Source organism: Camelina sativa, chromosome 8, assembly GCF_030686135.1.
Source record: "Camelina sativa cultivar CO46 ecotype springtype chromosome 8, ASM3068613v1".
NCBI lineage: Eukaryota > Viridiplantae > Streptophyta > Magnoliopsida > Brassicales > Brassicaceae > Camelina > Camelina sativa.
In genome coordinates, this window is record NC_141887.1 from 27,281,493 (window position 1) to 27,293,318 (window position 11,826).

The 11,826-nt window shown below is 35.0% G+C and overlaps 2 protein-coding genes, 1 long non-coding RNA gene and 1 pseudogene across 8 annotated transcripts; 1 reads left to right on the plus strand and 3 right to left on the minus strand.

Annotated features, from left to right (window-relative positions):
- Nucleotides 1-146: 146 nt before the first annotated feature.
- Nucleotides 147-1,698, minus strand: LOC104708453 (E3 ubiquitin-protein ligase RSL1-like; annotated as a pseudogene). The gene is made up of 3 exons (XR_015563721.1): nucleotides 1,384-1,698; nucleotides 484-1,257; nucleotides 147-350 (listed from the first exon to the last, which is right to left on the minus strand). The product of XR_015563721.1 is annotated as an E3 ubiquitin-protein ligase RSL1-like (transcript).
- Nucleotides 1,699-2,518: 820 nt separating this feature from the next.
- LOC104708454 (uncharacterized) lies at nucleotides 2,519-4,521 on the plus strand. Its single transcript, XR_754770.2, has 5 exons — nucleotides 2,519-2,625; nucleotides 2,709-2,842; nucleotides 3,418-3,506; nucleotides 3,762-3,908; nucleotides 4,163-4,521. It is a non-coding gene; the product is annotated as an uncharacterized LOC104708454 (long non-coding RNA).
- Nucleotides 4,522-5,799: 1,278 nt separating this feature from the next.
- Nucleotides 5,800-8,068, minus strand: LOC104708455 (nuclear transcription factor Y subunit A-10-like). Of its 5 annotated transcripts, none has more exons than XM_087461976.1 (5): nucleotides 7,642-8,068; nucleotides 7,162-7,435; nucleotides 6,884-6,975; nucleotides 6,591-6,792; nucleotides 5,800-6,502 (listed from the first exon to the last, which is right to left on the minus strand). In XM_087461976.1, the coding sequence occupies exons 2-5, from the start codon at nucleotides 7,355-7,357 to the stop codon at nucleotides 6,456-6,458; spliced, it is 537 nt and encodes a 178-aa protein (XP_087318102.1). In that variant the 5' UTR covers nucleotides 7,358-7,435; nucleotides 7,642-8,068; the 3' UTR covers nucleotides 5,800-6,455. The 5 variants fall into 5 exon arrangements, with proteins under 5 accessions (XP_087318102.1, XP_010423331.2, XP_010423332.2 ...); XM_010425029.3 differs by having other exon boundaries at nucleotides 6,586-6,792; XM_010425030.3 differs by having other exon boundaries at nucleotides 6,586-6,792; nucleotides 7,162-7,432; nucleotides 7,642-7,816.
- Nucleotides 8,069-8,880: 812 nt separating this feature from the next.
- Nucleotides 8,881-9,868, minus strand: LOC104708456 (agamous-like MADS-box protein AGL80). The gene has a single exon (XM_010425032.2). The coding sequence runs from the start codon at nucleotides 9,833-9,835 to the stop codon at nucleotides 9,074-9,076; it is 762 nt and encodes a 253-aa protein (XP_010423334.1). The 5' UTR covers nucleotides 9,836-9,868; the 3' UTR covers nucleotides 8,881-9,073.
- Between the last annotated feature and the right edge of the window lie 1,958 nt (nucleotides 9,869-11,826).

The following is an 11,826-nucleotide window of genomic DNA, read 5'->3' on the forward strand; positions in this document are numbered from 1 at the left end:
GATTGGGCCTTGTATTTAATTCCGGCCTGAGTAAGCCCAATATAAGCTTCTGGATTTTTTTCGTATATCAAACGATTTGGCTTGTTGTTTTTTTGACTCTCGCAAATGGATAAATTAAAAAAGGTTATGCGTTTGCTAAAACCCAATAAACAAACCAAAAATACATAACTAAACAAGGATATTAATTAAACCGAACTCTTCTTTTCTCCTGTCACATTTCTTCTATAGGATCACAAATTAAACCCCCTCAACACAAACTCACTCACTGACTCCACCCGTATCCCTAGGAACAACATCCGGTTTCCTTGTTCCACTCAGCTTCACAGACATAACAGAACTGGTATCCGCATCTGCTGAGGATTTCACAAGACAAAAGAACCAAAATCAATCTATACTATTAATTAATAAACAAATGTGCAACACATTATATAATTAATAACAAGAGCCATGAGTCAAGACTCAAGAGAGAGAGAGAGAGCGTACGAGCAGGTAATACGGTTGCAACGTAGATCAATTACAAGCACCGACTTGCAATTCCTGCATATCCTCCATCCTACTCTCTTAGCCTTAGCTTCTAAACGTGCCGCAGGAGATGTCTGATAAGTCTCTGTTTCACGGAATACATCACATGTCATGTTATAGACTTATAGTGCCATTCTGTTCTGCAGTTGTCGCAGTAACAAAAACCCACAGTCCATGCACTTTCTGGCTCCTCCTGACAGCTCAGCATCAACGAAGAACTTTTTTGAGTACTCAGTGATTTTGGCCTTGGGCATTAAAACGGTACATTCGGGTGACGCACAGTGTACTCTGTTGTCCCTTTTTCGGGTCATATGAGCAAGCAGCGCACTCTCCGAAAGATATTCAGTCATGTGTCTAAGCCGCACAGGATCCAACCAAGTTGCAACCCAAGCTTGGGCACTTTACTGGTTTATGCCAATCCAGTGCCTCGTCGACTTGTCTCTTAATGCAAGCAACGCAGAAGCGGTGGAAACAACCAGGTACCTCAAACTTGTCATCACACGGGACGTCTTCACAGCATATTGGACAAGTCTCCATGTAGACGTGACCTTCACGCCACCTGATCTGGGAAGCTATAGCAGCTCTGGCATGCTCAAGGACAAAAGTGATGCCCCCACTGCTCACAGTCACAGATGCAGGAAGTGCTTCGCAAGACGAGAATCTGCTCTGAAGAAGAGCCACTTCCTTCACAAGTGTTGCTACACTGGACTCGTTTGGTTCAGCTTTACCTGTTACCTGTCACACATACAATAGAAATTATAAGAAAAAATCATGAGTCATAAAAAAAACCTAACAAATACACTGAAGAATACTATATATGTCGATCGCCTACTAATGGGTGGGGTTCAGTAAATAAATTACGTATTGTAAGATATTGGAATCATCACAGAAGAATGTGACCCTTGCCAAATCGAGCTCCAACGCCCACTTCAACCCATGAACTACGGCCGCCAATTCCGCAACTTGCTGGTGTGTGGACTCTTCATCTCCCAGAGCTTTCTTCATCTCATATAGTCGGTTATCCTCGGGGTCACAGATGGCCACACCAAAACCACCGATCTGCCTAGTCTCGTCCTTAACCACCTCTTCACTCACCAAACCCTTGCAGTATAACCGATAGGACGTCTCACACATCGTGTAAGGCTTCTTCTTGATTGCTTCTTGCTTTTGTGAACTTTAAAAACGTTTGTGCTAAAAGAAGAAAAACGAAAGAGACGCCACAAGAGATTACCCCAATGCGGATTCAGCCTTCTCTTTTTATAGATAAAAACCTTCACACAGAAAGGAAAACAATGGTTTTGCTACAAAAATAGCAAAACCATTGTTTTCTAAGATATTGGAATCATCACAGAAGAATGTGACCCTTGTTTTGTCAAGAAGTGGAAGAGTCGGTGTTTGTAAAAGATGCAGCTGCGAAATGCTTTTCAATCTCTTAACTGTTCTTAAATCTGAAACATATCTTTATTATGTGATGTGGTACTCATGGTTAAGCTCTTTTAATAAAAGCCTGGCTATTTGTACTAGGCTAAGCTCTCTCTTTCTTGAATTCCTCTGTTTTATCATGTCCTCTGTTTCTGAGTTCCTTTGTTTGTGCGGGTGTTTGTTTATCTCGTCATTGACCAAGAAACAAGACTTTGGGGGGGGGGGGGGGGGGGGGGGTTTGAGTCATCGGTTTAGATGACAAAGAGTAACATAACAGGGTATATACAGAAAAACCAATCAAACCAAAACGACCCAAGAAATGTACAAATGATCCCCACATATTTGTACAAATGATACCCGTGATCGATGATTGCATTGCATACATTGACAAAAAAAAAAAAAAAAAAAAAAAGCACCAAGTACCAACTTGTGCTTGTGAGGTGGTCTATGTCTAAAGTGTCCAAATAAATAATCAACAAATCAATAAAAGAGTAAACCCGGTTCCAATTTAGAATTTCTTGGATACACTTACGTGTCAAATGGAGGTTGGTTAGAAAAAATGTAATAGAAGGGGAAAAAATGTAATAGAAGGGGAAAATATGTGAATTTATTGCTGCAATGCCACTGAGAGGAAAATTTTGATCTTGCGTACCACTTGAAAGTCTGCATACCACCCAAAACGTGATATCCCCATTTTAATCTTAATGAAATTAATCAATACATTTAATTTTAATAAAAATTAAAGAACAAATTATTTTTTTCAGCTCCTCCCGAGCACTTTTTCGCGGCGTTGTCTTCGTGTTCATGCGGTTCGACGATTATCTCGACAGCGATCCTGAGCTCCGGCTTTCCTCGACTCAAAAAACGTTCTTGCAACCTTCTCCGTCTCGGCCAAAGCGTATGTTTTTCGATTTCTTGCTTAGTAGATTCTGGAAAGGTTTATTGTAGCTAGTTGCAGAGTCTTTACATTGTTCAGCAACATCCTATATACACTTGTTTATTATCGTTAAGCTTGGTCTAAAATGTTACATGGAAATATAGACTCCACAAGATTCTAAATTTGATGTGACAAAAAAAAAAAAAAAAAAAAAAAGAGTAGTAAATTTGGAGACTCTCCTTGCAAAAACAGAGTCAGAGCCACTTACTGATGTAGAATTGGCTTTAAAGAACAAGCTACTGAATGACATGGTGTCAAATGCTTGAAATGATGTCTCTGTTTTTTTTTTTTTTAAGTTTGATTGTGTTTTTGTTGTTTTACCAAACGTTTGTATTGTGCTGTTTGATCAATGTTTCTATTATGTTTTTTTTTATCAATGTATTGTGTTATGTTGTACTCTAGTTCATGTTTCTTCAACCTCTGCGCCAAGTATAACTTTAGGACTGACATGGATTCTGAACATGCATTTATCATCATCATATGCTCTGAAATTTGGGATACTTGTTTGCTGACTATCTCTTTCGCAATATGATCAGGATCAAGAACAAGTAACCCAGCGGATGGAGGCCTGTATGTACACAATTTCACTATTGTCAGTAGGTGGTTTCCATACTCATCTTTACTGGTCAGTGGTATTCTTCTAATCTTGTGATTGAATCTAGGCTTCATGACATGGTCTACATATCAACACATCTTTATCAGCTGAAGTTGTTTGATAAGCATCTTTGTCTTGTATGTTAAGCATTCTTACTTTTATGTTTACACAAGTTTTTCAAACTTTGAATATTTAGATCCTCCTATTTTAGATCCTTCCATTGGACTATGTCAAAACTAATAAACTTGCTCCAGTGTCTAACTTTTAACTTTTCATTTTTTTCAGTTATAAATATTGTTGGATCCCAAAAAAATGGATCCAACCGTTGGCGATGCTCTCATGTGCGTACATTTTTTTTTTGCTATTTCAATGTCAAAACGTTAGATTTGGACTTTGAATCTCCACAGTCTGCTAGCTAAAGAAAAGAGCTAGGTAAGGACATGAGCTTTCACTATTTTTAAAACCATTCAAAAATCTTTCAAACTAACTAAAATATGCACGTTTTAATTTGTTGTTTTAAAATATTTTTCTATATAAACGAACATGCATGTGCTTTATCACTACATCACACACTACCCCTTCTACAGAGAAAATCACAAGTAATATTCAAAGTATTTTTTTTTAGTTTTCATTCTTTAAAATTTTTAATTGTTTTAACAATTTGTTTTTTTTTTTTTTAAATGAAGACATGCAGGTATTCATTAAGAACGAGAATGGAAAGATTTACACTGTCGAGGTGACCCAAACGGAGACTATAGTAGACCTGTAGCGGAAAATTTACGGAACTTCAGAAATTCCGCAAGATATAATATTATACCATTATTATATCGAGAGTATTATTATTTCAAAATGGTATAATAATGGTATAATAATGGTGTATTATATCAAAAAAGATATAATATTATACCATTAATGGTATAATCAAAAAAGATATAATATTATAGGATGTAATAATGGTATAATAATGGTGTATTATATCAAAAAACAAATTGTTAAAACAATTAAAAAAATTAAAGAATGAAAACTTAAAAAAAGACTTTGAATATTACTTGTGATTTTCTCTGTAGAAGGGGGTGGTGAGTGATGTAGTAATGAAGCACATGCATGTTCGTTTATATAAAAAAAAATATTTTAAAACAATAGATTAAAACGTGCATATTTTAGTTAGTTTAAAATTCTTTTGAATGGTTTTAAAAATAGTGAAAGCCCATGTACTTACCTAGCTCTTTTTTTTAGCTAACAGACTGTGGAGATTCAAAGTCCAAATCTCTAAAATTGTTGTTGACATTGAAATATCAAAAAGAAAATGTGTACGCACATAATGCGATGTTTTGTAGTAAAAAGGTAACGTTTTTTAATGTAGTGGGCACAAGTTGGTGTATTTTTTTTCTTTTTTTTTTGTTGTCAATGCATTCAATCATCGATCACGGGTATGAAACTAGAAAATAACGAAAATATGTGGGGATCATTTCTTGGGTCGTTTTGGTTTGATTGGTTTTTCTGTATATACCCGGTTATGTTACTCTTTGTCATCTAAACCGATGGCTCAAAACCCCAAAGTCTTGTTTCTTGGTCAATGATGAGATAAACAAACACCCGCACAAACAAAGGAACTCAGAAACAGAGGACATGATAAACCAGAGGAATTCAAAAAAGAGAGAGCTTAGCCTAGTACAAATAGCCAGGCTTTTACTAAAAGAGCTTAACCATGAGTATCACATCACATAATAAAGATATGTTTAAGATTTAAGAACAGTTAAGAGATTGAAAAGCATTTCGCAGCTGCATCTTTTACAAACACCGACTCTTCCACTTCTTGACAAAACAAGGGTCACATTCTTCTGTGATGATTCCAAATATCTTGGTTGGTCAATCTCCTATAAAAAAAATCTACTATATTTTCTTAGGAATAGTTATATTAAGGAACCCTTATGTTTTGTAGATTTAACCCCATAAAAAAAGTATAATGTAAAACTATATGAGATCAAAATTATTCACATACATTAAAAAGAAAAATATTATTCTTAAATGATATATAAGAAAACTTTTCATTTTGGTTGATTTTCTGGTGAATATTCCAATTTTTCTTATGTTTAGATTATTTCTAAACAAAATTAATTATTTTATAGAAGATATTATTTTGAGAGTCTCTGGTTAAAAAGATTTCCATTCAAAAAATAAAACAAAATACAAATAATATTATTATTTGATTTAAAAATCATGATAAGAGTGTATAGAGTTTCTCACACATGTATCTTTTGAGGGGTTCGCATTCAATTTTTATAATTCATAAACAAAGAGCATATACATATATATATATATATAACAGTTAAATAGTTTCTCTGTTACATAAACCACATAAACTTAAAATTCTTACAGATGTTTCATAAACACACACATTAGTTGGAACAAGAGGGGTAGTAGCAAACCCATCATTGTTATTCACTAATTTTATTTTTTTACTTAGAAAACATAACCCAAGTTTTCTTCACCAGTTCAAATCTTATGAAGAAAACAGACGTATAAAAAACCTTGATATCTGATGAGCCAAAGATGATTTGCCTGTTTACAGCCAAACGGATGGTACAAGGACCAACCAAGGAAACTCATTGTCCTTTTTTTCAGGACACAAGTTCTCTCTTCGTTTGGCTGAAAGATAAGGGACAAGACAAAAGACCTGTGAACCAAAACCCCCAAGTCTTGTCCCTATCTGCTGATCATGTATTAAGATTGTAGCAGCCAGTATCCACTGTTGCTGCATTCCACTTGATAGGCATGACCATGCCACTAGGAGTACAGACTGACGAACTTAGAAAGTAATCCATACTTGTAACTTCGGATCCCGAGAGATTTGGCATTTTTGCTTCCCTCGATGAGTTCATGGTCCCGTTCTCCGGATGAAAGACTTCAGAACTCTGAGAATTGCTTGGCTTAGTTGCATCAACTTTCTTGGTGTTCAAGAAACGCCCACCAGATCCTCTAGGACGGCGCATAGCATGGAGATGGCGCGAGTGATGAATATATGGCTGCAACATCATTACATAAAGCAACATTTTCGAATATGAATATTGAACAAATTATCAAAAATTACTTTCAATAAGTTAGTTACCTTACGGCATCTACTCAGTTTTTCAGCCTTTGCTCTGGACAGGCGTCGCCTAATAATTCCATGGTACTGCTTCGCGTTCACATAGATGGTACCATCCTCTTCTGTCTCCATCTTTAGAGGCAGCATAACTCGACTAGAAGACCTCTGAGGTCCATAGGCTGAAAGAACTCCATAGTATTGTTCTACATGAGGATGCTTTGTGTAGATCTACAATGAAAAACAAAACACAGCAAAATACTCAACAGGAACAAAATCATAGGAATAGAAAAGTTTATGTTCCACTGCAAGAAAACTCTACCACTGGCCGAGCAAATCCAAACTCGAAGCAAGCTGCTTGCATCGTGAAAGCAACATGAGGCTTTGGCACATCTTGTGAACTCTTTTTACCACCTAAATTAAAGATTAGACAGAACATATAAGATTTAACTTAAAGCATTTGGTATTCATTCTGCAAGAAACAGAGACGTATTGTATTCTTGCAAGGCTATTAATTAATATATGATGTTACGGTTATGCAATCTTGGAATCTTCACTAAAACACACTTAGAGAACTCAGAACGAAAGCTGAGAGTTTACCAGGTGGTGAGAAAGTGAAGAGAGTAGTAGAACTTTGTTTATCCACCACATCTTGTTCTGTCTCAGGAGTAACTGCCTTGACTTCGGCGAATGAATCAGAAGCGTCTCCGGAAAGGCTCTCTGTAGTCAACGGCTGAGATCCAAAAGCATTCCACCATGGAGTCTGTGGTGGCGACAAAAGTTCCTCAGTTTGCATAGCTTATCTCCAATAAAAGTCCAAAGAAAAAGGGAAAAAGAGCCACAAGTCGATGTTGCTGCTGAGTTGAAAGATCTGCTAAACAAGATTAAAAACAAAACAAACAAAAAAAAATCAGTAACGAAACATTATTGTGCAAAACCTAGACAAGATCCTCAGTAGATACTAAAGGACGACGACCCCCAAAAAAAGAAGAAGATGGAAGAATCAAGCAAATAACAAAATAAAATCTTACAAATAACAGTCCAAATTGGGGTACGAAAGCATAAGCAGAGTAGACTTACATAAGAGAGTGAAAAGCTTTAAGATTCCTATTAGTTGGGAGCCATGTCGGTTCCAAATAGGAAACAAAGATCCACAGAGAGAAGGAGAGAGAAAGAGAGAGATGTGTCTATGAGTGAACAAGTGTAATGGAAACAAGAGCTTTAGCAACCAATCACCTTCAACTTTCATGCGATCGAAAATTATTAATTATAAAATTTTACTTTAGTAGGTAGTGACATTTAAAAAAAAACAAAAAGAAATAAATAGACAGAATTATTGCTCTAGTAAACTTGTAGTAGCGTTGGCTTGACGTGCTCTCTCCACAAGCTACAATGATCCCACAACACTTCATAATCATTTTCATTACCAATCTCCATCTGAGATTGGTAATGACAAGAAGCAGTAGTAAACAGTAGTACTACTGCGTTCTTGTCAAGTTTTATTTTTGTTCCCTTCTGATAAAAATAGGTTTTTATAGGCCGAAAAAAATAAAAAGACAAGGGAGAAATAAAGTTGGGAAGCAAACTATGGACCGACATTATAAGCCCAATTTAAAAAGGCCCATTGGAAAAGTATTAAAGGTTCGATCTTCTTGGGAGGATCTTGGTTCGTTTCCTTGATTCTCAAGCTTTTTTTTTTTTATCTCGAAGTCGTTGAATCAAACACACTCAACTCCTCAATTGGGTATGTTTAGTTAATGAGTTGGAAACATACCCAACTCCATTGGATAATTTACTTAAGGTCGGATTAAATCGGCCCAACAAATTTTGACCTATCTCAGAGTATATAACTCAGATAAGTCTCCTATAAAATTTGACATCAATCTTTAACCCTTATCCCAATTTTATTATATGCTCTTTTAAGATAATAATAATATGACAGGCTGTAAAAAAAAATGATATCTTTCCTTTTACTTCTTAAATACCCTAAGATATATTTCCTTTATATATATATATATATAGGTATGTATATATTTGTTTATATAGAAAACAAGATATGCAATATGCATGCATCTAATCTGTTTTTATTCCTGCACACAGCTCATACAACATGCAGTATATATTGAGGTTTGAAACATGTTGAAAGGAGATGTATATAAAATTTTAGTATATGTACGATGCATGAGTGATGAGAATGATATATAATCTCTCTAGTTGTAACTTGTAAGTGACTACTTGGATGCATGACAATGATTATCTTATAAAATACGATGATTTTAATAAAGTATACGGAGGAGTTCTTCAAATTGCAAAGAATAGTAAAAGACACAAACATTCAATATTAAAAATTAAGTTGACATGACAAGCAAATACACGAGTTTGACACAAAACAAGAGACACACGATAAAAACAATAGAAACTAGAGATATAAAACGAGCAACAGACAACGATAATAGAAAAGGACAACTTTATTTATTCAAAACTCCTTGTCATGTCAACTTCTACCGCAGCTTCATTCGGCATCGTCTTCAGCACCACCAGCAGCCTTGCTGCTCTCTCCTTTAGAGGTCCCCCCCAAGTTTTTATCACCAACAGCTGGTTCCATGTTTGGGTCCATTCCAGTGACCATTGTGGGTAAATGAGTCTCATCAGAAGGTTCTTGGACTTCTGGATCAGTGGAGACCCATTGATCAAAGTAATACATACTTCCAGTTTCCATCACGTTTCCGCCCCACCCGGCAGACGGAACATTCGAAGCCCTCAGGGTCGCATCTCCAAGAGATGCCTCGTCGACACTCATGTCAAGTTGTTCCGCTGAACCCATCTCTTTCCTCAAACACATAATCTTCTTACCCGTATACGAGAGTAATTTATCAACCTCGGTTGGGGAAAGATCAGCAAGTTGACGACCAAGGGCGAGCTCGAGCATGAGATCTTCCATCTGAAACTCCGTGATAGCCTTCCGAGTATCGGCTATTTTCTTCTCAAGCTTTTGGATATTGGTCTGGATGAATGACTCCGGATCAACGGCCTTCAAGTTCCTTTCATGGTCGGTTAGAGAGTAAAATTTGTCGAAGAGGGACTTCGCGGTTTGAGGAGCTGGCCACACCACCAACTGATCTACTTCACGGTCGAAAACAACGAGACATGCTTGCATGTCACACAGTATCGAGAGCTCCTTCGTCTTCTTAAGTAAACTAGCCAGCCTCTTCTCGAGGCTGAGTCTCCTGGCTCTCTCGTTGGCCCATGTGGTTGGAGTTTTTCTTTTACCCATTTTCAATGTTTTTTTCTTTCTTCTCTTTTGTGTGTGAGAAAAGAGAATCCTAGTGATCTTATTTATAAGAAAAACCAATAATAGATAAGGAAGTAAGAATGTGAAACTCTCTCCACAAATTTCTTTTTTGGTAAATTAATTACTAATAGGTCAAATTTCAGTCAACTAATGTTTGAATGGGTTTTTTGGAAACTTATTAACAAAAAAAAAAGTTATTCTTTGTTTTCTCCTCTATGCATGTTATTATCATCATCTTTCCATGTAGCTTTTCTATTCGTTTTTACAATAGCGCAAGAAACATCATTCATCAGATTTTCTCAAAAAAAAATTCTTTTTTTTCTTTTAGCAAACCTTTAAAGTTACTATATATATATATATATATATACTAACTTTCAAAATAATTTAACAGAGTTTTGAAGACTTAAGAATATAATTTGTCGTAGGTTTTGAGAAATATAGAACATGCATCCATGTCTATTTTAATCTAAGTAATATTTAAAATACGAGCTGCAATTTTGCTTACCCACAAACAAATAGTAGCTCTTTTGATCAAATTAAGGATATCCTGCGCAGCTGCATAAGTGACAACAAATATTATGTTGTATTATATGATATAAAGAACGAATAATTTTTCATTAATTAGCTAGATTGTATAAATTAATTTACATTGAAATGACTATATATGTAAAAAAAAAAAAAGGAACTTTGAAAACAAATTATTAATGGGTACACATTATGTATAAGATCATATACTTTTTTTTTTTTTTTTTTTTTTTGACCGCGTATAAGATCATATACGAGCAAACAAAATAGGATGGTTACATACATAATGAGAAATTGGGTGCATTAACGGAGGGTATCAGTAATTAAGAAGGTAATAAGAGATTTTAATAGATTTCAGCTTACCTCACTTGCTTACATATTGATGCTATGTTAACCTTCGAAATCCAATAACAGATTGCACGTACGTTGCTGAGCCAACAACAACAAAAAAAAGGTTAATAAAGTAGTGACTGAACTAATATAAGAGTGTACTTGGTTCAAAAGAACTAACGACATAAAGCAATTGAAAAATGCATGCATCATGCAGTCCGCAGACCAAAAATAGTCCAACGCAGCCTAAAGATCAGTAGCCAGCCCTTTATCTCTTCTACTCTGCAACAATACATATTTGTAACATATTTGAATTCATGACAAAACTTATTTTAGATCATCCTTAATATATGAGTCACACAATTACTTTACATTTTAGAAAATAAAAACATACACAAACACATTGGCTTTCACCAAAAGAGTTTTGTTTTAATTAATCTTTTTATAAAATATTTTACAATTTTGAAAAACGAAGATATTGATTTTGCTAAATATTAAAGATATTAGATAACTACCAACTCAAAATCATGTACCGACAACTAAAACACTAACTTAAACCCAAAAAAAAACTAAAACACTAACAAGAACACACAAACGTCAACACAATCCTTAAAACTACGATATGTAGGATAAACTTAAATGAAATTACAATCTCATAAAATGAAGGACTAGCTAACAAGCACAAACAGACTTAGGACATTTTTGTCCCAAGTACATAGTATATATCTTAAAGAAAACCTTGAATTTCACTAAACATGTGATTTATCATGAATCTGTTACCAACAAACATATATATTTAAGATATTCCAAAATCACAAAGACAACTAATCTAGATAACAATGTAGCATGTTATTTAAGAGAGAGTTACTCACCATAAAATGATTGAAGAAATTTTAATGGTTAAACTTCCGTTGAAGATCTAATTTTGAATTTATTAGTGCACTGGAGAACACAAAGTAGAAAGCGACGATTGAGAATAGCTAAAAGTAGGTTTAGGTTAAAAAAACAATATACAGACTTCTATGTATACAGTGTATTTTTAAGAATGGCCCAAGCCCATATATATAAAATCTAAAACTTAAACGCATTTTAATGGACTGACGATTTATTTTTCCACG